The 27,380-nt window shown below is 38.0% G+C and overlaps 1 protein-coding gene across 13 annotated transcripts in view; it reads left to right on the top strand.

The window, feature by feature from the left end:
* Nucleotides 1-18,840, top strand: part of LOC129721868 (uncharacterized) — a 30,777-nt gene extending 11,937 nt beyond the window's left edge. For 11 of the 13 annotated variants that reach the window (XM_055674947.1, XM_055674945.1, XM_055674948.1 and 8 more), the window contains exons 2-5: nucleotides 517-939; nucleotides 14,894-14,968; nucleotides 17,886-18,139; nucleotides 18,200-18,837. In XM_055674947.1, coding sequence (XP_055530922.1) covers nucleotides 805-939; nucleotides 14,894-14,968; nucleotides 17,886-18,139; nucleotides 18,200-18,389 — 654 coding nt within the window. In that variant the 5' untranslated portion in view covers nucleotides 517-804 and the 3' untranslated portion in view covers nucleotides 18,390-18,837. Of the gene's footprint in view, nucleotides 1-516; nucleotides 940-11,297; nucleotides 11,361-14,893; nucleotides 14,969-17,885; nucleotides 18,140-18,199 lie in introns of those variants that run through there. The other 2 variants (XM_055674949.1, XM_055674950.1) reach the window with 2 other exon arrangements.
* The last annotated feature ends 8,540 nt before the right edge of the window (nucleotides 18,841-27,380 follow it).

Genomic DNA, 27,380 nt, shown 5'->3' on the forward strand with positions numbered 1-27,380 from the left:
AAAATGCATATTTATTCATTTATTTTTCCCATGTATCCACAACCTTCAAGTTCAAGTAAGTCAACATTATTCTACAATCAGCCGAAGCTATACCATTTCTGGTTTGAAAGTGTTTCAGCCGAGTACAAATTACAGTTCATATTTTGTGTTGGTCGTTAATATTTGTTTTCGTGAAACTTTAGCATATCAAAAGTCGTGTCATTGAAACTAACTGCCATAATGGCTATACGGTACAATTAGGGCATAGTTGTTAATAAAAACAAAAATCGTTTTCATTTCCCCGATGTTTGCTGTGAATAAAGCGTGAAACCATCGGAATGTGTTCTTGTGATTGTGTACACTAACCGCTACTGCATTTGCGGATGACTTGTTAAAGCGTTTTCATAAATTATCAGCGATCACTTTTGTGAAATATTATTTTTGTATGATAAATTGAAGTATATTCGTTATGCTACACATAGGAAATGTATGTCGTTTGTTCGTTATAAAAACTGTTTGTTTTATTCTCAATTCCAGATAACCTTCATTTTGGTCTAGCTATCGTATACACACTGCGTTCATAGATTGATTTGGACCTCAACGGCAGTAATGTAGATCGAAGAAACGCGAGCGATCCATTATTTTTCATTGTCCAACTCGAACCTAGTGTAGTGGCACTTTTATTTTGCAAAAAATACTAGAACAGATTACAGTATTAAAAAACAGAGCTGGTGAAATTTTCATACATTAGTTCATCCGTAATGAGCGTTGGAAAATTGTAACATACAGTTCAACAAGATTTCCGTGTAATACATTGGAGCAAAAATGTCCACAATAGCAGATATGAGTGCTACTAGTAATAAGGACCATAGTAATAACATCAATAATGTCACCTCTAGTGTTGACTCGCAAAGTCTGGAAGTTCAAGTCACAATCAAAGATTTACCAATTACGTTTAAGGTGAGTGTAATATTTATGGAATGCAAATATTTTTGCGATAACTCCATTTTCACCATTCAAGGTTATTCTAATCATATTCGAAAATTGAGATTGAGTTCTCACAATTGGTGAAATTGGACGTGAGTGCTCTAGTTTATGTATCTATTCATTTCTGAGAACTGCACTTTTTGAATTCCGTTGTTTGAATTCTTCGGTATTTTGACATAATAGGAAATTATGATAGAGTTATAGTTGTTTTGAAATTTGAACCAGCCAATCTTAAGGACAATAGCAATGCGTTATTGCAAGGGTGTTGTTATCTAGTGAATAAGTTGTTTTCAATTCAGTGCATACTTGTACTTATACGACATATTTTTGTGTATCAAGTTTGCGGTAAAAAAATCAAATCAAATCAATTTTTTTTGCTAACTCATGGGTTACTTTTATTGATGATGCATGAGTAGTTTCGTCAGTGCGATTAATGGTAAACCCATGAAAAAATTGGCAATTATTGTCCATTTTTTTACCGCAAACGTTAATGTTGAAAACCTAAATTAATCCACCTAGCGGTCAGACCCAGCCTTTCTCATTCAAACTTTTATATGTAAAAATAGATATACATGAACGCTTCAATCCAATAAATAAAACTACCGAACCGATCGACGTGAAAATGTGTATGTAGGGGTTTTTGGTCCCCATAAAGGTTCCTATGATAGTTTGAGACCCCTCCCTCTTCTGGAAAGGAGGGGTCCAATACAAATGAAACATACATTTCTGCACAACTCAAGAACAAACCAAGCAAATGAAACCGAATTTGGCATGTGGATGTTTTAAAGGGTAATAAATATGTCCAGAATGGTTCGACGCCCCTCCCTCTTATGGAAGCACATGTTTCTGCACAAATTTCTGCACAAATTTCTGCACATCTCGCGAACTAATCTACTAAATGGAACCATATTTGGCAGGTGAATGATTTTAGTGGTAACTAATACCTCAGACTTCAGGCAACATTTTGGATATTGTTTTTGGCACATTTTGCATGTGTAGGATAAGTACAACGATACACCGTGCCCCATTGCTGAGTCGAGAAAATTTCCAGTTCAAAAAGATCCTCGACATAAATATATCAATCAAAGCAGGTATAGTTTTAAATAGTCTTTGAATTTCTTTTCTTTCCATAACTTTTGAGCCACATATCAAATTGTTATGAAGTTTGTTATTTGTAAGTTTGAGAGATGACTCGTTCGTATGACACTAGTTATGTTCAAATAAGTCATGTGAAATAATAGACTTTCATTGTTTTATTAACATCTCTGAGAAAAGTGAGTGCGAAAGAAAGGTGCACATACACACGTACACACCCACACACAAACATATACACCTATACATGCATATATGCAGAAAATGCTCGATTCGTCGAACTGAGTTGAGTAGTATATGACATTCGGCCATTTCAATCATTTTTCTACCTTTTAATTAGCCAGTGATCGTTAGGAGAAAATCAATATGTTTACTTTCATTATGTGATTCCACATTTTTATGAACAACGGACACAGTTACAATCCGATTGCAATGAAATTCAATAGCAACCTATGGGGCAACTAGACCTTTTATTTGACACTAATTTTGTGAAAATCGGTTCAGCCATCACTGAGAAAAATGAGTGAGTTTAAACAACCTCAGGATAACTTTTCTTTACATAACTTTTGAACCATATGTTCAATCATAACGAAATTCAAAAATTAAGGGTTCTGGGGGCAGCCCAATCATTTGAAACCAGTTTGTGTGGTTTCTGAGATATTGATGTTTGGTGATTTTTACATTTTGACACATAACCTCTAAACTAAAAATCCGATTACAATAAAATTCAATAGCAATCTATGGCGCAACTAGACCTTTCATTTGCAATTAATTTTATGAAAATCGGTCCAGCCATCTCTGAGAAAAGTGAGTGAGAAAAAAAAGTTGCACATACACACACACATACACACACACATACACACATACATACACACATACAGAAAATGCTCAGTTCGTCGAAAGGGGTCGAGTGATATATGACATTCGGCAATTGGGACCACTTTTATACCTTCGGTTTTTCCAGTGATTGCTATACCTTTCTAGGAGAATGGCAAAAAGGCTTTGTAATTCGAGTGTTTGTACCAAACCAAGGAGCGTTTCTTCCTTGTTTAACGGGAAACAGGAGCTTGATCGCTGAGCCATATAGAGTTGCTGGTGTTGGAACCCCGAATTCTATCAAATCCATGAACCACCTGATTGGGATCATATTTTTTATAATACTTGCAGTGTGCACTTCATTGACTGCTGGATGATTGAAAGTCAGTTGTAACAATATAATGACGCAAAATAGCAAACCTCGGAGCCCTCACTTTTTGTTCGAACAATTTCGTCATTTATTACACCGAGCCATGATTAGAACATACGATGGCTGCCTTTAAAGTTGTATTTCGAAACCATTTAAACAATCCCATTTTCTAAATCGGCCCAACACTACCTACATTGTCGAATCCTAGACAGAATCGTTCCGGTCTTTCACCAAAGCGTAAACTTCACTCTATTGCGTTGGTTGAAACCCGTAAAGCGTGACGACAAGGTCTTTTTTCGTTGTAACCTTCTTTCTGTACGTTACGTGATTAGGTGGCGATGACGAACAGCGAAGCTTTGGTACGTGGTTCCAGCACGTTGCTTTCGACATTCAACGGAAATTCATGGTTGACTTCCGTTCCATAATGGAAAGTGGTGAGCGAGAGGAGGCGTGTTCGCTGAGTTCTATTCGTTTGGGCTGAAATGTACCTGTTACGTGGGATGGACAGAATACTGTCTACATAATACGTAACGATGATGTTGAGCAAATCAACAGTGTTAGTGATTGATTGAGAGACGTGTTATAAATAACAAAAGTAATGTTTTGATAGAGTTTCAAAAGGTAGATATCACAGGTGAATGTTTTCGAGTAACTTGGGAGCGGCAATTGTTGCGAAGTAAAGTCAGTGCGCAGTGGTCAGACCCAAATTATTTATGTTCTTATAAGTAATACATGTATAATATTTCATTCATGTCTGACACATTGAACAATATTTTATCTAAACATTAGACGAGAATCCCGTATTCCCTTACCCGTGTTTCCATTCAACGGTGTCGTGGGTTGCAGTATTCCATTTGGTTTACCGTGTGGTATTTTCTGCTGGGATGTCCTTCATAGGTTGGTGTGCATATCGTGATCAGAATTAAGATTTAAGGCTTACAAGTGCTCTTGTCGATATTTTGGATGTAAGCAGAAGGGTACAAATACAATTTGTATACTTAAAAAGCTTGCTGTAGATTTACTATTTTAATTTTGATTAAATTTAATTAAAACAAGTTTCGATTTAAAGGAACATAAACAACTCTTTAAAACTATAGTAATCAATTATTATTTAATTTGACAAATATTAACAGTGTGTCACTATCAACACTGTTTTAACGCTTGTAGTATTCATTTGCATGTTATATGTCGTGAAATCTGCCAAGAGTAGCAGTGTTTTTTAATCTCTTACATTATAGTTTTTTTTGTTGATCTCAAACGAAATTATTAATACAGCTACTTATGGTAGATTACACGACATATAAAATGTAATTTAAGAAATCAAATTTTTTATAAACATCATATTTAGTTACTGCCATTGCAATGATTATTGACAGTTATCACTGTGCAGGTGTTTTGGTTTAATGACGTAAGTCCGATCGTTGTGTTAATTAAACAACATACCAAATGCGCCAAAATGATATCACAATTCTCTCAATCAATCACTGCATATTTGATTGATATCATAATGGGCTTAAGCTTGCGATATTACCATTTTAACTACATTTATGAAACACATAACACACAAGCAACGCACAAGTGCATTATTCATGAATAAGTTTTCTTTGAAAAAAGTCTCGTTTCTGTAACATAACACCCGCCGAATTACTGGCAACACTGTTTAAATTGGTTAGAAGTAGTAATACTCAGAGGGAGAGATATGCGAAGAGAATGTTGAGAGAGTGAGGCAAACGAACATGTCAAAATCTGAGCCAAACGAACAAGAAAGAGGTATTGAGAGGTATTGCAATTAGATACAATAAAGGATATTTTTATTTTCACACGTTTTTCATGTTTTTTTGCAAAACAATGAATTAAGAGGGCTCCAAAATTGCTTTATCACAGTGATTTTTAACTGGTGGTTCACAAACCTTTTGTATGGTCAACACAATAATGATCAATAGGGGGTTTAAATTTGGAAGAATACCTGCTTTTTCTTATACTAATCGATAACCGATCTTTCAGTAGGCATTGCGTAATTTGTTTTAGATTTCTACGAGTTTTCTTTGATTTTAAAATTGAAAAATTATATTTGTTTTAAATTTTTACTAACTGGCAAGTAGTGCACAGAGTGACATTGCTGTTGCTGGCTTTTAGGGAATATAACCCTGATAGTAAGCAAAGTGACATTTCTGCTGCTAGCTTGTGGAAAATATAACCCTGGTTTACGTGTTATGACAGAGATGCCAGATGTGAAGACATGTCTTAATATCGAAAACATTTGAGCGCGTGTGAATAAGTAGAAGCCTAATAGTCGGTTGATTAACCGCACTCGATTTAATGTGTCACTGGAAGCTTTGTAATTTTTAACGGGGACCGTGTTTACAGATTTCCTATGTATAAAGACATTGTTTTGTGGAGTGTGAAGATATTTGAAAAATGACCTGGCCTCCCTGTGTCATGATTTCTTGACGGTAGAGTAAGTCTTAAAATTGCTTACAGTTGTTAAAATTCGAAATTGATTTTTTCAATAGTTTTACTGTTTAAAAAAAAGTCAGGAGAATATGTATTTTTTTGACATTTCTTACCAAAACAAAAAATAATATACATACCCTCAAAACACCCTATTATGGTGAAAGTCTATAAAATTAAACAAACATTAAATTTAACACCTTCACGGTTTTTGTGAGTATTTTTTTTGTTCCCCAGGGCTTCCACCGTCACCATCAGTTATACGAATGAAAAAGTTGCGAGATCTTTCAGCTCTGACATGTGAAACCTAGTTGCCAAATTGGCGTTTTTTTTTCATCGCTTATCTCTCTCTCTGAGTATCTCTAGTTAGAAGCGGTTTAGAAAAAGTTGTGAGTATGAGAATATTTTTCTATGTTGCGTAATAAAGAATTAAGGCACGATATTTAATCGAAAATTTCTGTTGTGTACTATAAAGATATGTAGCACAAATTGTTTTCTAGGGGTCCATCACCCTGAGAATTTACACGCAAAGACAACGCAATTGCTAATGGATGAAATTTTCGATATATTATGTACAAACATGGTACCGTGGAATGGGGTGAAATTGATCACCTGAAAATTCGTGATAGAAAATACTAATCAAAAGATACTGCTCTTACAACACTAGGCAATGTTAACGTGTCCTTAAACGCAACTTTTGCATGATTCACATACCTGTCAAAGTTAACTCTCGCATGCCCGGTACAATTTTTCATATTTTCGAAAAATTCTTCTAACTCACTCAAAACTCAATCAAATTTGATCAAACAAGTTTCCAAATAACAAGAAAAAGTATTGAATTTACTTAAAGTAATCTTAGTTGAGCGTTAATTACGTTAAATTTGGAGAAGTGAGTAAAGTTTGATAGAAGCTCAAAAAATGTAATTTTCAACAATGATCATTCCATATCATTGAAAAAATATTGATGAATTCGCTGGAAACCACATAGATTTTAATTTCAGAGCTAGTTTTTGAGCTTTTGCAACAAACCGAATGGAAATTGGTTTAACGACAATCAATACAGTTTAACGACAATCAATTACAATAAGAGCAAATTTAGCAACAAGCAGCTCGTGAACCAAAATAAACAAATTTTAACTTGAAATATCGTTATTTTCATTTCCAAACTAGCTGTAAATGATATTTTTCAGTACAGAAATCATCATTTATTTTTAGCATATCGAAAAAAAAGCACACTGCCAAAAGAATGTATGGATTTCAATGGTGATCAATTTCACCCCAATTTACCTCATAGTACCTTATAGAATTATCCAATTTATTTCATGAAGTAGACGATAGAAATTTCACCAATAGCCATAGAGGTTTACTGGAGCACATACCAGTACTTGTTTTAAAATTATACTATTTCGGGAAAAATGTACATGAAGCTAGTTAATTGGAAATTATTATAAAAACCTAAATTAATCCACCTAGCGGTCAGACCCAGCCTTTCTAATTCAAACTTTTATTTGTAATAATAGATTTACATGAACGCTTCAATCTAATAAATGTATATTCACTCTTTAGGTTCTAAAGTATTGATGTTGTAATCTATACATATAAAAATGTAGTCCGGTCTGTCAGTTCGTTTGATCCATATAGGCGCGAAAACTACCGAACCGGTCGACGTGAAAATTTGTATGTAGGGGTTTTTGGTGCCGATAAAGGTTCCTATGATAGATTGAGACCCCTCCCTTTTCTGGAAGGGAGGGATCCCATACAAAAGAAACATAAATTTCTGCACAACTCAAGAACAAACCAAGCAAATGAAACCGAATTTGGCATGTGGATGTTTTAAGGGGTAACTAATTTGTCCATAATAGTGAAACACAAATTTGTGCACATCACAAAAACAAACTTTGGCAGGTAAATGTTTTTAATGGTAACAAATATGTACATAACGGTTTGACCCCCGACTCCCATTTCTATAAGGAAGAGGTGCCATAAAAATGAAACACAAATTTCGCACAACTCAAGAACCAATCAAGAAAATACAACCAAATTTGGCAAGTGAATGTTTTAAGAGGTAACAAGTATGTCCATAATGGTTCGACGCCCCTCCCTCTTCTGGAAGTACATGTTTCTTCACAAATTTCTGCACATCTCGCGAACTAATAAACTAAATGGAACCAAATTGGCAGGTGAATGTTTTTAGTGGTAACAAATATGTTCCATAATCAACCTCAGATAACATTTTGGATTGTAAGATGGCAACTTCCGGTTTCTGGAAAACAGCCAAAAATGGCCGATTTCCACCCAATATAATAATATCCGGATCTAGAATAATACACAGGAGCTAAAATCGACCACAGATAGCATTTTTAATTCTAAGATGGCGACTTCCGGTTTCTGAAAACAGCTGAAAATTACCAAATACCACCCAATATGAGTTTTTCTTTAACCAGTATCCTAAATACCATTTTGAAATACAAGATGGCGACTACCGGTTTGCGAAAAACAACCTAAAATACTATCCAATATGACTATCTCTGGAACCAGAATGATGCAAGGAGCTAACAATTGTCCTCAGGCACCACTTTGAATTGCTAAATTGCAACTTCTAGGCAACAGTGGGAAATGACCAAATAATACTCAATATGATTCAACAACTTACGACTGATAATTGCTTTAGTAAAATTGAGTATATCGGCTTTCCAGTCATCTGCTTATCAAAACGAAAATTTATTTTCTATTTCCGACGTTTCGATTTAATATAAATCTTTTTCAAGGGTTAGAAAGGATATCGTTTTTTGTCTAATAGCTTTATGTTTTGAGCATCAACGGTCAAAGATTTAATTGTGGCTAGCATTCGTTTACGTTTTTGCATTTGAAATAATATAAACTTGAACTAAAAAAATATATCACTCTAAGCTGAATTCGTAGTAGCACTTCTCACTGCGTATAGCTGTATATTCAAATTGTAAATTCAAATTGATCAGATTGATGCCAGAAAATCTGCTGAAAATGACCGAATACCACTCAATATAAATATATTTAGAGTTAAAGCGATGTACACAAGCCAACAGTCGAGGATGTTGTCATTTCGATTAAAACCAATCATTTCAAACGAGTTGTTATTTGACTTTGATCATATCCTATGGCCGATTGGTTAAGCATTTGCAGACTTTAAACACATCGCAAGGAATCAATGAATTTGAAACGTTCAAATAGTACGATACCACACCTAAATTATGTTAAGGCCACATATATCAATCAAAGCAGGTATAGTTTTAAATAGCCTTTGAATTTCTTTTCTTTCCATAAATTTTGAGCCACATATCAAATTGTTATGAAGTTTGTTATTTGTGAGTTTGAGAGATAACTCGTTCGTATGACACTAGTAATGTTCAAATTAGTCATGTACTTTTTGAGATAACAGACTTTCGTTGTATTGTTAACAATTTAATACATAGCAGTTGCTTAAGTTCGATTATAATCAAATGAAATGGGAACGTATAGGGCAGCCAAACTTTGAAACCACGTGTTCAATCATAATTCATCAGTTAACCCTTAACTAGCCCGCTCATCTGATAACAATATTGATCATATCGGTTGTGTGGTTTCTGAGATAATGAAGTTTCGTGATTTTCACAAGTCGGTACATTACAGATGAAGTTACAGTTCGATTACAGTAAAATTCAATAGGGTCTTCTGAGGCAGCTAGACCATTTATTTGACACTTATTATGTGGAAATCGGGCTAGCCATCTCTGAGAAAAGTGAGTGAGTCCAAGTAGTCATCGGAATATGTTCCTTTGCATAGCTGGATTTCACATTTTTAAACATAACAGGCAAACTAATAGTCCGTTCGCAAAACAAATCATTAGGGTCTTATGGGGCAACTAGACCTTCCATTTGACACTGATTTTATTAAAATCAGTTCAGCTATCTCTGAGAAAAATGAGTGAGATTTAACAGTCTTCAGAACACGTTTCTTTTAATAACTTTTGAACAACATGTTCAATCTTTATAAAATTCAAAACTTAAGGGTTTTCTAGGTAGCCCGTTCTTTTGAGACCAATTTTGTTCAAATCGGTTGTGTAGTTTTCGCGATAATGATGTTTTATGATTTTTACTATATGATACATAACCTCGAAACTAAAAATCCGATTACAATGAAATTTAATAGGGTTTTATGGGACAACAAGACCTTTCATTTGCAATTAATTTCATGAAAATCGGTCCAGCCATCTATGAGAAAAGTGAGTGAGAATAAAAATCTGCACATACACACAGACACACACACACATACAGAAAATGCTCAGCTCGTCGAGCTGAGTCGAGTGATATATGCCATTCGGCCCTTTGGAGCACTTTTATATTTTCGGTTTTGCAAGTGATTGCTATACCTTTCTAGGAGAAAGGCAAAAATGATCAATTTCACCCCGTTCCATAGTACTGATTTGTCCAGGCTTGTAATTGGTAACAGTAGAACAATTTTTTACTACGACAATCGACTTGACAAGGCTCACTGTCTAAATACATTCTTGAACAAACATATCAAATGAATACTTGCTATCCAACGTTTTTCCCCTAAAAGTATTTTGACATTTTTTCTTGAAACGAGACGTTGTGTGCGGAGATTGTGGAAATTATTATCATTGATCGTGTAATAACATTTCTTAACAGAAATAGAATTGAGTAGACAAAAATTAAACAAAAGGACATCTCCGTACGAATGACAGTGTGCATCATTTCGATGCGCGATATTATCCCGATCAGTCAAAAATATTAGGATTACAACAAATCTTGATATTTTGTTACGACCTTTTTGTATCATCTTGTGTTCTAAACTGGGTCTCAATATTAGTTTTGGCAGATAAAGATCAGAATTAGTTGGAATGGTAAAAATTTTGTTATAAATATGCTTCAAAAAACATACTTTCAAACATTCAAGCGTATGATAACAGAATTTGATATAATTCTGTACTTTTTATCATTCAGACAAGTTCAAATATAGAGCGGGGGCCTAGTGTGGTTGGTAACGTCTCCGCCAACCACGCTCGACGCCTGGATTCGAATCCCACCGCCGACATAGGTGTCGATGGTTGTGAGGTGGCGTGATCCACTCACAACCAACCCAACTGGTCTAGATTCAATCCTAGCCGACACCGGGAGATTTTCTGAGGCGAAAAATCTCTGGGATCACGCCTTCCATCGCATGAGGAAGTAAAGCCGTTGGCGCCGGTCCGTTAATAAACGGGTCGTGAGTTAGGGACCTGGGTGTGGATTCGCCTCCCTGGGCGTCGGTAATTGGCCACAACAGTGGCGGAAATAGACCGACGGAAAATAAGCGAGAATAAAAAAAAAAAAGTTCAAATAAATTAGTGTTATTATTATTATTATTATTATTTTATTTCTTTATTTCATTTATGTAACGTAAGACATTTATCTTTTTTAATGTTACAATATGGTTGAATTTAGATTCTGACTATTAATTTTGTACTAAACTAAACTAAACTAATTGTTCTCTTTAATCATCTCTACTCGCCTACTGCAAGTTCAACAGGAGATCCCTCTTGAAGCATGAATTTGCGTTGAGAAGTTTGATGGAAGTTGGCAGACTATTCCAGTAGAAAATGCCTCTGCAAAGAATGATTGGCTGTAGTAGGAGGTACTATGCTGAGGTAACCTAAAATTTCTTGAACGAGTGCCCCGTAATGGTACAAGCTTTTCGAAGAGATAATTTGGGACTTTAGTTTTAATAATTCTGAGATTGTACTGCATGATCTGTATTTATAAAAATAATGGAAAGAGCACCGTAATAGGTTTTTATGCAAATGTGAAACATGTGCATATCGCGACAGGTTGAAAACATACCGGACACAAGCATTCAATGCCAGACGCAACTTATCTCTTGATTTACTCAAAGCATTGGTGTAAATGAAAGCGCCATAGATAAAGTGGGGTAGAAGCAAAGCCTTGAAGAGTTTGATTTTAGTTTGCGAATCGTAATGCTTCGTCGTCAAGGTGAGCCTTTTCAATGAACCGTAGGTTTTGGCACATTGACTATTTATGTGTGCATCCCATTCCAAGTTATCTTTGAATATGACTCCTAGATTATTCACGCGATTAACAAATGTGACATCAACGCTATCAATATAAATGGGTGGAGGACTGGGGGGAACTTTTTGCTTCGTTATTAACATAGCTTTGGTTTTACTGGGATTTATTGGTAGCAAGTTTCTTTGTGACCAACTCATCACCTTGCGAAGATCATGATTTAGCATGTTTCCTTACCTTACCTTACCAAACAGTCCCAAGCCGTGGCGTGGCCTTTACTGTACGTAAGAGTCGCTCCATTCCACTCAGTCCATGGGTGCAGTTCGCCAGCTCTGCAGTCTTCGTAGAGTCCGCAGGTCGTCTTCCACCTGATCGATCCACCTTGCCCGCTGTGCACCTCTCCGTCTAGTCTCTGATGGATTGGTTTCAAGAACCATCTTTACCGGGCTGTTGTCCGACATCCTTACAACATGCAACCTGCCAATTTTAGCGGTGTGGACGATAGATGGCTCCCCAAACAGCTCCTGCAGTTCGTAGTTCATTCGCCTTCCTAACACTCCATTTTCCATCTGCAGTCCACCGAAGATGGTACGCAACACTTTCCGCTCGAAGACCGCAAGGGCGCGTTGGTCCTCCACAAGCATAGTCCATGTCTTATACCCGTAGAGGAATACCGGTCTGATCAGCGTCTTGTATATGACAGACTTGGTGCGGCGACGAATTATACTCGATTGGAGCTTCCTCCGGAGACCAAAGTATTAACGATTTCCTGCCATAATGCGTCGTTGATTTTTTTTTTCACATATCAATGCGCCGTCGTTGAATTTTTTTTCACATATCAATCGTTGTCGGCAGTTACTAGTGAGCCCAGATACACGAACTCATCGACCACCTCGATTTCATCGCCACCAACTTGAACTCGAGGTAGGAGGTGAGCACTGTCTTCTCGTGAACCCCTTCCTATCAAGTCTTTGTCTTCGATGCATTGAAAATCGATAAACGAATGATGTGTGGGCACGTTGTATTCGCGGCATTTCTGCATGTCTTGCCAAACCGTGAATATCTGATCCGTGGTGGCGCGGGCACCCATGAACCCCGCCTTGTAGTGCCGGTTTACTAGTATATGTTAGATCAAATTTGTGCCCAAATTAAAGTTTTAAAATTTTTAACTCGGACCACATGGTATCCCTAATAATGATGACAGGCATACGGGCACGAGGCATATGGACGCAGGGCCGAATGGCGCGAGGCCGAATGGACGCGAGGCCGAATGGATGCGAGACCGAATGGATACAAGGCCGAATGGACACAAGGCCAAGGGGAAGTGAGCCGGAATACGGTATTATCGTCATCATTACAGCCTTCTTTCAATAACATGTATTTCGCTTCGAAGTGTCATTTGGAAAGCAATACACTCGCGGTCTTCAGCCGACTCGCTGGTCGAGCGAAAGCTGTCCTTACTCGCTACCGCTCGTTCGGACTTAACTAAGGGAGGGAAACTCTGTTTGAGTAGACCTAGCAAACCAGTAGATCAGTCGTTTGGGTGCGAGAGGCCGCCGCTCTCGACGGCGGGTCGGCGGCCGGCTCGGACTGCGGAAACCACGGCGGCTCAGTGCCGCCTCGTTTCCTTGCCCTCGTTTATGCGTCTTCGCCGCATGATTTCAAGAAAAATATTATAAACAACTTAAATTCTCTAGGAATATATTTACACCTGAACTACATAATTGGATCTCATGCGATCATAAAACATCGCATTCGGTCTTGGGTCCATTCGGCTTTGCGTCCATTCGGCCTCGCGTCTATTCGGCCTCGCGTCCATTCGGCCTCGCGTCCATTCGGCCTTGTGTCCATTCGGCCTCGTGTCCGTTATGCCTTGTGGCAGTATGCCTCGTATCCATTATGCCTCACATCCATTATGCCTCGCGTCTGTATGCCTAGCATACTATACCTAACATCCATATGCCTAGCGTCCATACGCCTCGTGTCCCGTCCCCATTTTATGGAAGGGCAAAATTACTGTCTACAACTTCGCTGAAGACACTTCACCGATCAAACAATATATTGGCTCCAACAATATTTTTCCTTAAACATCCGCAACAAAGCTTTTCAAAAGGTCCTCAAGCGCCAAACGTTGAATTTCATCAAAATCATCTCAGATTCAATCTCATTTGACCAACTGAATAAAGTAAACTTAAAAAAATGATTAAAAATGATTGAATAAAATGGATACCCGTTTTTTGCAGAATTTTCCAGCTACATTCCGCTATCGGAGCTTGACATTCTATTTATTATGCACAGACTTTGTGGTCAACTGTTATGATACTGTGCAGAACAATTGCTACAATGGGATACAGTTTGGTTGCTATTACTATTTTATGGTGATTACAAAAAAATTACTTTCTCTTTACTTCAAACGATGCCTAAAAATACTATTTTATTGCTTTATCACAAGGCTTATTTACCCACGCGTCGATCACGTCTCATTAGAAACGCTTAAGCGTATTGCAAGAAGTTTATGTCTTTTGTTCCCTAGATTTATTACATGATACAGCGGCACTTAATTCGCATATCTATACAAAAGCTTTATAAGGAAAGCATGCAAAAAGCGTATCTCCATCGGTTACTTGTAGGTACCGGGTGCACGTGTTTGAGCCGAATTAAACGGGGTATGCGCATTGATGGGATAAAATCTTCGACTAAAAAGCACAAAATAACCGTCAATAACTAAGCCGTGTGAGTAATCAATGAAGGTCTACACAAAAACATATTTGACCGACCAGTTTCAGTACACGCGAAACATTAGCACAGTAAAAGCAAGCGACTTACATTCGTTCGTAAGTTTCTTCCGGGTTGTTTGCCTATCGACACACCTCAGATTGATCGATCGATTGATCGATCAATAGGTCTTGTCTCGGGCGGAAGACATGCACAGCGAAATGGAAAGTGGAACGCGAACGTTTTGTTTTCGAACGCCATTTCCACATTGTTACGGCAGACGCACAAGCTCGTACTTTTTTCGTATTATCAATTAACGAATTTTCTTTTTCCGTCTTCGGCCTCGCCCGCCGGGGCAACATGTTTGTTTTACCTCGGAAACTTTTGCTTTCATTGATTCGTTTCGATTCTTTCATTTCTTATTTTTCTTTATTTTCCACAGGTCAAGTATTTGGGAAGCCAGTACGCGAGAGGATTGTGGGGCATTAAGCACACGAGGCGACCCGTCGATAATCTAGTGAGTAAATGACACAGAATATAAATCTAAAAAAAAAAGAAAAGAAAAATAATACAAATTCAATTTCGACTCAAAATGTATGTCATGCTTGAACCAAGATTCAAAAACAATTAAGTTTTACTAGTTAGTACTGAGTTAAGATGATGAAAAATTATTTTTACAATAAATTTTTAGTTATCAAATCTATGACATCGACAAATCTTGAATTGATTAGCGAAACTGTTAACAAAAAATTCATGCCTTCAAAACACTTTTCAGTTAACGAGTAAAAATAAATATTTACAAACGGCTGTGGATTGTCTTTCCAGCTGTCCTCGAAGCAGTTCTAATAAACCCGTCATAGGTTCGAATCTTATTTTGGGAGTGACAGTCAGTGTCAATACTCAAGTAACACCTTTAATTTTCCGACAAGCTACAAGGACATTCTAAAACTATACCACATTAAGCTATGGACAAGCCGCCTTCGTTTTTATTGCTTTTACTATAACGTTCACTAATAAAACCTGCTCAGTTAGCCCGTTTTTGCAAAGGTACTGAAAAGCAAATATATATCTTGAGGCAGGTACTTCAAGAACCAAATATATCAGCCAAAATATATTGAAAACCATTTAAAACCCATATGGGCAAATTGAACCAAAGCACCATGATATATATTTTCTCTGGATACTTGCCAAATCCCTTGAAAAAGCGTTGTTAGAATTAAGCAGAATTTAATCAATTCTATTAAGTCTTAATGGAGTTATTTTTACAAACCTAATTGCTTAGTTGGACATTGTAAAATAAATTTGAGTTGCACAATTTTTGGAACAATATTCATGAAACGTCATGATAAAACAATCCAGAGTAAAATATTGCACGAATTGTAAATCAAATGGACAAAACCATGGCGGTAACACGGAAATTTGTTTTTTTTGTGGATGACTTTTGTGACCTCATCTATAAGTGCACATCGTTATGAGGCATTTATTTTGTGAACTCATCTATAAGTGCACAGCTTTATGAAAAGGCATTTTTGAAAGTAATTTGTAGGCAGTGCCGTGTACCGTTGTCAAATTAAAGACCATTCGGTTTTTCGAACAGTTTGACTGGTATGGTACCCGCAGCTTGGCAGTAACAAATTCATCTCTGAACAATTATTAAGTATTAATTATTAATTATTAATTATTATTAATTTGTGTTATTTAACATAAAACTATGTCTTACAAAGGTTTGCTACAAACTAGTAAGGGAGTAGGAACTTGTCTCACAGTAGCTTTATTTGAGTGGGGAGAAAGCGGAAAAAAATTTTAGATCTCCGCTGAAATGTGCACTCGTTTTAATTTGTTCCATTACGAATCCATTTTTTTTTAATTTGATAAGAAGCAATAGATTTTTTTTCCTCTGTGTGGACTCATCACTGCGACCAGAGACATATTTATCTATTGTGATATTGCCCAGGTGTTTTCTGTACTCCGCACTTCATATTATTGGCAGTATCACTATTGAAATGAATGAATACGCTTTTTTTTATTTATATCCGTGCTTGTGTGTGAGAGTTTACCCTTTCATTTCAAGCTTACTGCTCTACTATACCGAGCCTCTTTTCTCTCTTCCAATATCGCCAAATTACAATTCCCTGAACTGAGGCTACACCTAACGTTCCTCTCTGGCCAGGTTTATTCTAAGAGGGACTTATTATGTCAAGAGGAAGGAATCTTATCGAAACCTCGTTCCTCGTGCAATATCGCCAATTACAATTCCCTGTAGAGGCTAAAAATTTCTGAAATCAGTTTTATTATAAGAAGGACTTATTTTGTCAAGAGGAAGGAGTCTTATCGAACCTCGTTCCTCCAACCAACACCGCGTCACAATCACAATTTCCTGAAGAGGCACTCAATGCTTCACCTCTGGTCAGGTTTGTTAAAAGTAGGACTTATATTTTTGTCAAGAGGAAGGAGTCTTATCGAAACCTCGTTCCTCCAGCCAAGACCGCGTCATAATTACAATTCCCTGAAGAGAACTATTATACGTTCTTAGAACAGTTTTGTTATAAGAGGGACTTTTTTGTTAGGATGAAAGTCAGCAAGGGTACTATAGAATTCAGCTTGAAGGAAGGGTATGTAGTGGAGAGCCTGAGAATGAACTCATGTTAAAGTCCTTCGACAACCAAATGGGCTGATTCTACTAAGATTCGAACCCACGACCACTCGCTAATCAAAGCGAACTCTGTAACCTTGCGGCTATGAAGCTCTCTAAGCAATAGATAATTATTTTAAAGCTCAAACCGCATCTTCAAATATATATTATTACTTTAAACCAGATAGTTTTTGGAGCTAGAGGGATTTGTTTGTTTGTTCGACAAACTTGTACATAGTATTTTGTCCTTCATGATCAAATACACACTGTAAACTTTTTTTTTTCAAAAAAAGAAATCAAAAATTAATTCCTAATATCTCAAAAAGGTAATTTAGAAAAACTTATTTTTAAAAATGACTGCAAAGTGCAAGATAAATATTGGGGAGTTGCGTAGATATTTCATAGTTTCCAAAAAATGCAGTTTTTCTATGGAAATTTTTGCAATTCCAATTGAATAGAATAACTGTTTCTGAATGCTCTTCGTACAAATGATACAATACGATAACATCTGTTCTTATCAGCTCAATAACAAGAGAGTGAGTTGGAGAGAGCGAACTCGTGATTGATTGAACTTTTCTCAACATAATTTAAGTTGGATTTAAGCGCAACTTTTCGTTAGTTTACCACTGTATTCGTATGCCACGTTACTGATTCACGAAATAAGTTTGATTTCGTTGATCAGCAGCTTAAAATAGCATTATTGAGCATAAGAATTGCATATGACAGATAAACATCTTATTCATCAGCTGTTCTTTAACTTGAGAAACGCTTATAAATTTTCAATATCATTTTTACCTTCCAGGTCAGTGCAGCCAAAAGCCTCCCACCGAATCGAATTCTTCCGTTCTGCAATCTGACGGTATCACTAGATGGTGTTAAGATGGAAACGATCACCTCCAAGCAAAGTTCGCTGACAAACTTTACCATCGATACCATCTCATACGGGGTGCAGGACCTGGTGTACACGCGGGTGTTTGCCATGATAGTCGTCAAAGAGAACTACAACCTGAAGGATGAGAATCCATTCGAGGTACATGCGTTCGTATGTGATAGCCGGTGAGTATTCGATCCGATGGAACTGAATCTGCAAAAAATAATTTTGTTTTAACATTGCAGTGCCATGGCGCGCCGATTGACATTCGCACTGGCTGCTTCATTCCAAGATTATTCGAAACGAGTCAAAGAGGCTGAGGAGAATAACGGCGGTGATACGAGCAGTAAACCAATACGAAAGAAGTTTGCCATCGATTTGCGAACACCAGAAGAAATGCAACAGGATATCACCGAACAGGAAACGGAAGCGTGATTTCATTTTGATTGTGATTTTATTTTGTTTACCGTTACCGTATAAAACCGACAGATGTTCGATGATGTGAAAAGTAGAAAAAAAAACAGTGTTGTGACTAGTCCTTTTACCTTATAAAACATTTAACCATAGAACTGCGATAGATTAGTAAACCACGATGTGATCCTCAGTTCGTACTGGGGAGTGTGGCCCAAAAGTACACAACTGCGACATACCAAAACCGATTGACACTTTCACAACAAAGAAATTTCTTTTTATACAAGATAAAAAATTATTGTTTTGTTACTATTTTTAATTTTGTTAAAGAGAATATTTTATTAAAATTTCTTCCAACATGTTTGAGAACAATTTTTCATATGGGAATTCAACTTGAGTAATAATCAAATGAGTGGAATAAAGTTGTAATTGCACCATCACGTGAGCAGTGTAATTGTTCATAGGACAATAAGAATGTCGTCGTCTTGTTTTATTCGAAAAAGCCTTTGTCAATGTTTGCCTGTTATATAAAAATTGCAAAATTTGATGTTTTGAACACAAATTGATAGTTAATTTCAGTATACTTCGCCTATATAGAACGTTGATGTTATGGAATTTTCATGCAAATATGTATCTCAGTCAAATGAAATCAAATGAAAAAATGCCGGCGGCGTCCTAAATGATAACTAAAGTTTGGTTTAATTTGATTTTTACAAGCTTAAAAACTCTTGTCAAATATGTAATATAAAATTATCATTTAGAAGTGATTTTGAATAACAATATGTTTTAAAAAATGATTTTACGGAAGACGGTTGAAGGAAATATATAATAAAATATATGAAGCATCGCTCAGTTAATTGTTTTCTAGATATTCACGACATTGTATGCCTAGAAAGCAACTTTCCGAGCGATGCTTCATATATTTTTGTTTTATATTTCCTTTGACCGTCTTCCGCAAAATCATTTTTTCACGTGTCACAGAGACGGGCAGTGTTTTTGAATTCTATTTTGAATCAATTGATTCCTCGATATTTATGCATTATTATCATAGAGTCATTACAACTGACAGAAAAGAACCAAGTCAAGTTATACTGAATGTGTCAAATATACTATTATTGATTAAAAAAAAGTTATACTGAATTCCAGGATACTGTTTAGTGGATGGCACTAAAAGAGCCAATACGGACAGGACTCAAGTTCAGATTTTATTGACAAAGAAGCGTTCTGTGAGGTGTCATCTAGCGTCTTGAAGGCAGAGTTGAAAACCCGGGAACATCGGACAATACAAGAGAACTGGATATGCTCTGAAGGTCCACGCCGCGCCCGTCGAAACTCTTCATACCACTAAATGTGATAAAAGCCAGCTGCTGCTTAGATTAAACAAAAAAAAAACTTAACTCAATTACAGGTCTGTTCACCGGACATTGTCTAAGTAAGCATCACCTAAAACAAGTTGATCAGTCAGATAACGAAATTTGTCGCCTCGGGTTCGAATGTGGCAATGCAGAACATTTGCTCCGCCGTAGTACCATTGTAGGGAAATAATACAGGGCAGATTAAGAGCCTTTTGAGGTTTGGATTGCAAATCCTAATAAGGAAATATATTTCATACGAAATTCAGTGCCAAATTGGAAGAAAGGGTGCGATATGACTAGGACAATTACTTTTTCTATCAATAATGACAAGTCTGTCACGAGTACATAGACTAAAGAAGAGGCAAACCAATGGCACTGGTCCAAATCTTTACAAAAAAAAAAATAGAGTCATCAAATCATATTGAGATGAGCAAATGTATAAAATGATCAGATTCTGGCTTTCTAAACTACATAAAAACAATTTCAAGAACATATGAGCCGTTGCGGAACAGAGTGGTCTATGTGCCATCGAACAAATTTGTCAGGAGAAGCAATTTTCGAAAAATCTCTGAATAAAATTCTGTTCAACGGATTCTTTCAAACAAAATGTTCTAATATAAAGGCTATGAAGTGGTTTAACGTGTAATACATAAAATTAGCATTTTTATGGCGAAATAAGTGAATTTACCATACCAATGTACAAAGACCCCTCTGACTTCGTATATATTTTACTGGAATCCACGTATCGTTCCGGAACAGAGTGGTCTATGGGGTGGGGAATCGTTATATGGAAAAAACGAAACTTGATAGCAGAAAGCCAGAACCAAGTTTTTTTTTTGTTCTATTTGGGGCCCCAAACAATCCTGCATTTATTGGAAGTCGATTGGTTTTGTCTGCGCTTGGCGCATTGCATTTTAAATTTATATGGAGATTTGTATGGAAAAACCAACTTTTTTGCATTTTTAATTCTAAAGAGCTCAAAGTGGCTCAAACCATAGGTTTCATGACTTCAAATGGTAGGTTTTTTGATGCCTAACAACTTGGACGAAGACACTAAAGAACTAGGGTGTACCAAAAAAATACTAGAGCTGTTCAAAGTTGAGTATGTCGAAATTTATGTTGCAAATCATTATTTCTGCTAACACTGCCAGTGTACCGGCGTCAGTCAGATTTCCATCAGAAGTTTTTTTTTTTTAGGTTTAAGTTGGTTTATTTGACACGGCACGATACATCTTATACTTTACTGAGCCAGATACAATTCTTATTATGTCTAAGTTAGCAGGAGAAAGAGGGAGGCCATTTTTTTATTTCTCGCGGCCGACTACGAGCTAGTGAGGGGGGGGGGGTAAAAGGTTAGAGGAGGGGAGGTACAATTTTTAATTAAAACTATTTAGTACTTTGTTTTTCAACTGGTAGAACAGTAACAGTGATGTGGCGCAGTTTTGGTCTGAAGTTTTTACATAGATGTTGGCTCTTCGTTTTCGTGTCTCCAGCATAGTGGTATTCTGACAAATAGACAAAATGATTTTAAATTTTAATGTCAGCATTTTTCAAAAAACAGTATAACTGTGTCATGTACTGGAGATCCCCGCTTCCCAGAATGTCTCTGACGGGAACGTTCGGTTGTTTTCCTCGGGCCCGAAGGGAATCTATCAGCTTGGACCTAGCACCAGAGAATTCGGTACACGACCAAACAACGTGCTCAATGTCGTGAAAGCCATCGCCACAAATGCAGTGATTACTTTCCACAAGCCCTATACGAAAGAGATGCGCGTTTAACGTGTAGTGATTGGACATAAGTCTGGACATCACGCGAATGAAGTCCCGACCTACATCCAACCCCTTGAACCATGCTTTCGTCGATACCTTAGGAAAAATGGAATGTAGCCACCGTTCCAGTTCATCTATATCCCATGATGTTTGCCAACTTTTGAGCGTCCTCTGACGCAAAATACTGAAAAATTCATCATAAGCAATTGGTCTATCATAAATATCGCCATCAATAGCACCCACCTTAGCTGAAGAGTCAGCCTTTTCATTGCCCGGAATGGAACAATGAGAAGGGACCCATGCTAAGGTAACCCGGTATTTTTTATCTGTTAAAGCACTTAAAAACCGCAGTATTTTCCCCAGGAAATACGGGGTGTGCTTCACAGTCTTCATCGATCGCAGAGCCTCAATGGCACTGAGACTGTCTGTGAAGATGAAATAATGGTCTATGGGCAAGGGTTTCGATGATCCCAAGAGAGTACTGAATAGCAGCAAGTTCTGCGACGTACACGGAAGCAGGAGCATCGAGTTTGTAGGACGCGGTAAAATTTTCGTGAAAAACCCCGAAGCCAGTGGACTCATCTAGATTAGATCCATCAGCGTAAAACCTTTTATCACAACTAACATGTTCAAACTTATTGGAAAAAATCTTAGGGATCTCTTGGGAACGCAATTGATCCGGGATACCAGAAATGTCTTGTTTCATGGTGGTGTCGAAGAATATAGCATTATTAGAAGTATCTAAAAGTGCGACATTGGAGGAATCGTATGAAGAAGGATTAATATCTTGAGCCATATAGTCAAAAGATAAAGTCATAAATCTGGATTGAGATTGAAGGTCGACCAACCTCTCGAAATTTTCAATTACTAATGGGTTCATAACTGTGCATCGAATTAGCAACCGGTAAGAGAAATTCCAAAATCGATGTTTCAACGGAAGGATACCCGCTAGCACTTCAAGACTCATCGTATGGGTCGACTGCATGCAGCCCAAGGCAATACGCAAACAACGATATTGTATTCTCTCTAGTTTTATAATGTGCGTGTTCGCGGCGGAGCGAGAACAAAAACAACCGTACTCAAGAACTGACAATATCGTTGTTTGGTATAACCTTAGAAGGTCTCCTGGGTGAGCACCCCACCAGGTTCCGGTAATCGTACGAAGAAAATTAATCCTCTGTTGGCATTTTCGTGTCAGATACCTAATATGACAAGCCCAGGTGCATTTAGAGTCGAACCAGACCCCGAGATATTTAGCAACTAAAACCTGAGTGATCGTTTTACCCGATAGTAGGAGCTGCAGCTGAGCTGGGCTATGCTTCCTAGAAAAAACGACCAACTCAGTTTTCTCCGGGGAGAATTCGATACCCAGCTTGAGAGCCCATTCAGACAAATTGTCTAAGGTATCTTGCAATGGTCCTTGCAGGTCGTTAGCCTCGCTTCCAGTAATGGAAACAACGCCATCGTCTGCAAGTTGCCTTAGCGTGCATGAATTTGCAAGACATTTATCGATATCATTGACGTAAAAATTGTATAAGAGAGGGCTTAAACATGAGCCCTGGGGAAGACCCATGTAACTAATTCGGGAAGTTGTCGAATCACCATGTGAGAAATACATATGCTTTTCTGACAACAAATTGAGCAAAAAGTTATTCAAATTTGGTGAAAGTCCCTGCGAATGGAGTTTCTCGGTTAAAACTTCTACAGAGACAGAGTCGTAAGCCCCCTTAATGTCCAGGAATGCAGAAGCCATTTGCTCTTTTCGAGCAAAGGCGAGTTGAATTTCAGTAGAAAGCAACGCTAGGCAATAGTTCGTTCCTTTGCCCCGGCGAAAGCCGAATTGAGTATCTGAAAGTAAACCGTTTGTTTCGACCCATTTGTCTAGCCGTAAGAGGATCATTTTCTCCATTAATTTCCGAAGGCAAGAGAGCATAGCAATCGGCCTATAAGAATTGTGATCAGAGGCAGGTTTTCCGGGTTTTCGAAAAGCAATCACTTTGACCTCCCTCCACTCGTGCGGAACAATGTTTAACTCGAGAAACTTGTTGAACAAGGTCAACAAGCGTCTTTTTGTAGAATCGGGTAGATTCTTCAACAAGTTGAATTTAATTCTATCCAACCCTGAAGCTTTATTGTTGCACGAGAGGAGAGCCATCGAAAATTCCAACATCGAAAATGGAGGCTCTTCCGTAGCTACTAAAAACGCGTCGCGAAAGGTTTTCTGTGCCGGTACAGAGTCCGGGCAGACCTTTTTGGTAAAATCGAGTATCCAGCGGCCTGAATATTCCTCGCTCTCGTTCGAAACATTACGATTCCGCATGCGTCTGGCCGTGTCCCAAAGAGTGCTCATTGCTGTTTCCCTCGACAACGCGTTTACAAACCGCCGCCAGTATCCGCGTTTTTTCGCTTTGATCAAACTCGTCATCTGCCTATCCAGTACATCGTACGTTCGGAGCAGATCAAGAGTACCGTGTTTTCGGAAGGCCAAATACACCGAGGACCTTTGCGCGTACAGTTCAGAGCACTCTTTGTCCCACCACTTGTTGGGAGGACGCTGTCTAATCGTTACCCCGGGTATCGGTTTCGTCTGAGCTTGAGTCGCGGCGTCGATGATCAAGCCAGAAAGGAACGCGTATTCTTCCTCCGAAGGAAGTTCCTCGTGAGTCTCGATAGATTCCGCTATAATAGACTCATAACGCTTCCAATCAATATTACGTGTAAGGTCGTAGGAAATATTGATTGGGTTCGGGGGAGTTGAACCATTAGCAATTGAGATAACGATTGGGAGATGATCACTACCGTGGGGATCATTGATTACTTTCCACTGGCAATCTAACGCTAGTGATGTCGAGCAAAGGGATAGGTCCAGCACGCTTTCACGAGCTGGAGGATCAGGTACACGTGTCGCTTCCCCAGTATTTAAAAGTGTCATATTGAAGTCGTCGATCAAGTTACAGATTAAAGAAGATCGGACGTCGTCGTAATGCGACCCCCATTGCAAACAGTGGGTGTTAAAATCTCCCAATATCAAAAAAGGTGCGGGAAGCAATTCTGCTATATCAGAAAGTTGCCTTTGTTCAATCCGCACGGATGGAGGAATATAAATCGAAGCAAGGCAAAGGTCTTTTCCATTATATTCGTTTGAATGGCAACGACTTCAATATTCGAGAGCGAGGGGAGGTCGATTCTGAAAAAGGAATAGCACTTTTTGATCCCTAAAAGTACCCCTCCACCGTGTGAGTTTCGGCCTCGACGAATTATGTTAAAATCATGGAAATTGGGTTGGTCATTTGAATTAAGAAAAGTCTCACAGAGCGCAAACGCATCACAATTGTATGTGTTTATCAAATGAGAAAATAGATCGAATTTGAGGATGATACTTCTGCAATTCCACTGCAATACAGTGATTAAATTCCTAACCTCTTTCGCCGTATTAGTCATCGAAAGATATGATAGCTGAAATGAGGGGCCAAGTTGCTGCTAGTTGCTTCAAAAATTTTTTCACTGTAGGGAGAAGGGCAAGAAGAATGTTTTTAAGGGGATCTGTTATGTTGAATGTTTTGAATATCCAGTCCACAATATCAGAGAAATTTATAAACCCTGTTTCTTTTTTATTCTCTGAACGAGAAATGGGTGCACGTGGGGTTTTTGGTGCCCCGGGAAGCGGTGGATACTCCTGGTTTGATTTGAAGTTAAAACCGGGAGGTATTTGCTTCGGTATTTCTTCACCGCTACCTTTTTGTGTTGGCTTATTGTTCATTCCGCTAGGGGTTATCTTGCGACCTTTGCGAGAAAGATTAGGAGAGTTAATAATTCTCCTCTTCCTTGATTCTTCTGGCATGGCATAAGAACACCCTTCGACGGGATCGTGAGATGTACCCTCATCGGTTGGCAAAAAGGAAAAGATGTTTCCTGTCGAGGGTGGCTCAGCCCTCTTAAGCATTTCTGCAAAAGAGCGCTTTGTGTTCCTTGAGGGAACGCTTAATTTTTTCCTCGCGCTGTTTGTACGCGGGACACGCCGAAAGGCCATACCGGGGACCACCGCAATAAAGGCACTTTTCAATGTCCTCACTGCAAGCGGTCTCAACGTGATTCCCTCCGCATTTGCTGCAGCGTGCCTTGTTGCAGCAGTAGGTGGCTGTATGACCCAACTGCTTGCAGTTTTGGCAGTGCATGACCCGCGGCACAAACAGGCGTACAGGTAGACGAACCCTGTCCAAACGGATGTAGTTCGGCAGTGCGGATCCGGCAAATGTCACTCGAAAGGACTCCGAAGGAAAGAATTTCTTCTTCCCTTCTTCGATTGATACTGAATGCAATTGCTTGCAATCCAGCACCTTTACACTTTGCATCAGGGGGTTTATGAAACAGCCCACCCCGTAACGCAAAATGTCTTCGACAGTGAGATTCCCTCCGGTGACCACTACTCTCTCGTGAAGAGCTCGTGGCAAGCAATTGCGTTTGCTTGCTTCAAGCTGTTCACAACAACTCGCAGTTTGTTCGGTCTCACTTTCGTAATTTCAGTGACGTCCGAAAAATCTTTTGCCAGGTCCTTGCCGATTTGAAAAATGTTCAATGGCTTTTTAAAGTCTGAAAAAACTACGAAAGGACCGCCAGCGGCATCTGGGTAAGCTTTTGCCCGTACCGGGACCTTCGGTACTGGGCTAGGTACAGGGGAGGTACAGGGGAAGGCAGGGGGGAACTGCAGGGGGAGATTTCAATCTCTTCCCCATTTGTTTCCACATCCAGGAATAGTTCTATCTGGGTGCTGTCCATTTTTGCGGGAGCGTTCAGTTCTACCGCACGCAAACTATAAATATGCGTATATATAATAATTTTTGTGAAATGTGAAAACAATTTTCCAAAATAAGATGTGTTGAATAGAAAAAAAGACTATTGTATTGAGAAAAAAAAAAAAAAATATATATATATATATATATATATATATATATATATATATATATATATATATATATATATATATATACATATATATATATATATATATATATATATATATATATATATATATATATATATATATATATATATATATATATATATATATACATATATATACATATATATATATATATATATATATATATATATATATATATATATATATATATATATATATATATATATATATATATATATATATATATATATATATATATATATATATATATATATATATAAATAATAATAATAAAAACAAATGTGAATGCTTCACCAGACTTTTCGAATTTTGACCTACGCGCCCCACTGGCTGATAGTTGGGTTGATCCAGTAGGTGGCAGGAATCGCAATCAGTCTCCTTCAGCTGAGCCAGCACCAGGGACTAACCAACGGTTGGTGGTGCGGGAAGTTTCCTTCGGCAGCTGAACGGTTGATATAGTACTGCACTGGTAGCACAAACGACATGTGACCGTCTACACACAATGCACAGTAACCACACCGCTAGGGTATAGTCGGCGCCCAGCGGCGCGGGGGGTTTGCTCCAACTACTGAACGGCTTTTGATTTGACTCCAGTATCGGTACCGAAAACACAAGTAGTACGTGTATCGTCTGGAGACAATCACAGTCTTCTGTGCCACAAGAAGTAACCAGCGCCCGGCGGCGCGAGAATTTGCTTCGACTGCTGGACGTCTATTGTATACTTCACTATACCGAAAAAAACAAGCCACGCGCGCACCAAACGGTATTGTTTGTTCGAGCGAGCAAATTATAACGGAGCTGTTTTCAAATGCTTCCTATCGCAACGGTAGCAGAGAAGCGAATGGCCCCATCAGAAGTAACCTCTGAAACACGTTGTAGATTCTATTTACGTCCTATTTAATGACCTAAATTTGTTTGCTTGGTCCAGCTGAGTGTATAAACTCGTTA

This window comes from Wyeomyia smithii, chromosome 2 (genome assembly GCF_029784165.1).
Source record: "Wyeomyia smithii strain HCP4-BCI-WySm-NY-G18 chromosome 2, ASM2978416v1, whole genome shotgun sequence".
Lineage (NCBI taxonomy): Eukaryota > Metazoa > Arthropoda > Insecta > Diptera > Culicidae > Wyeomyia > Wyeomyia smithii.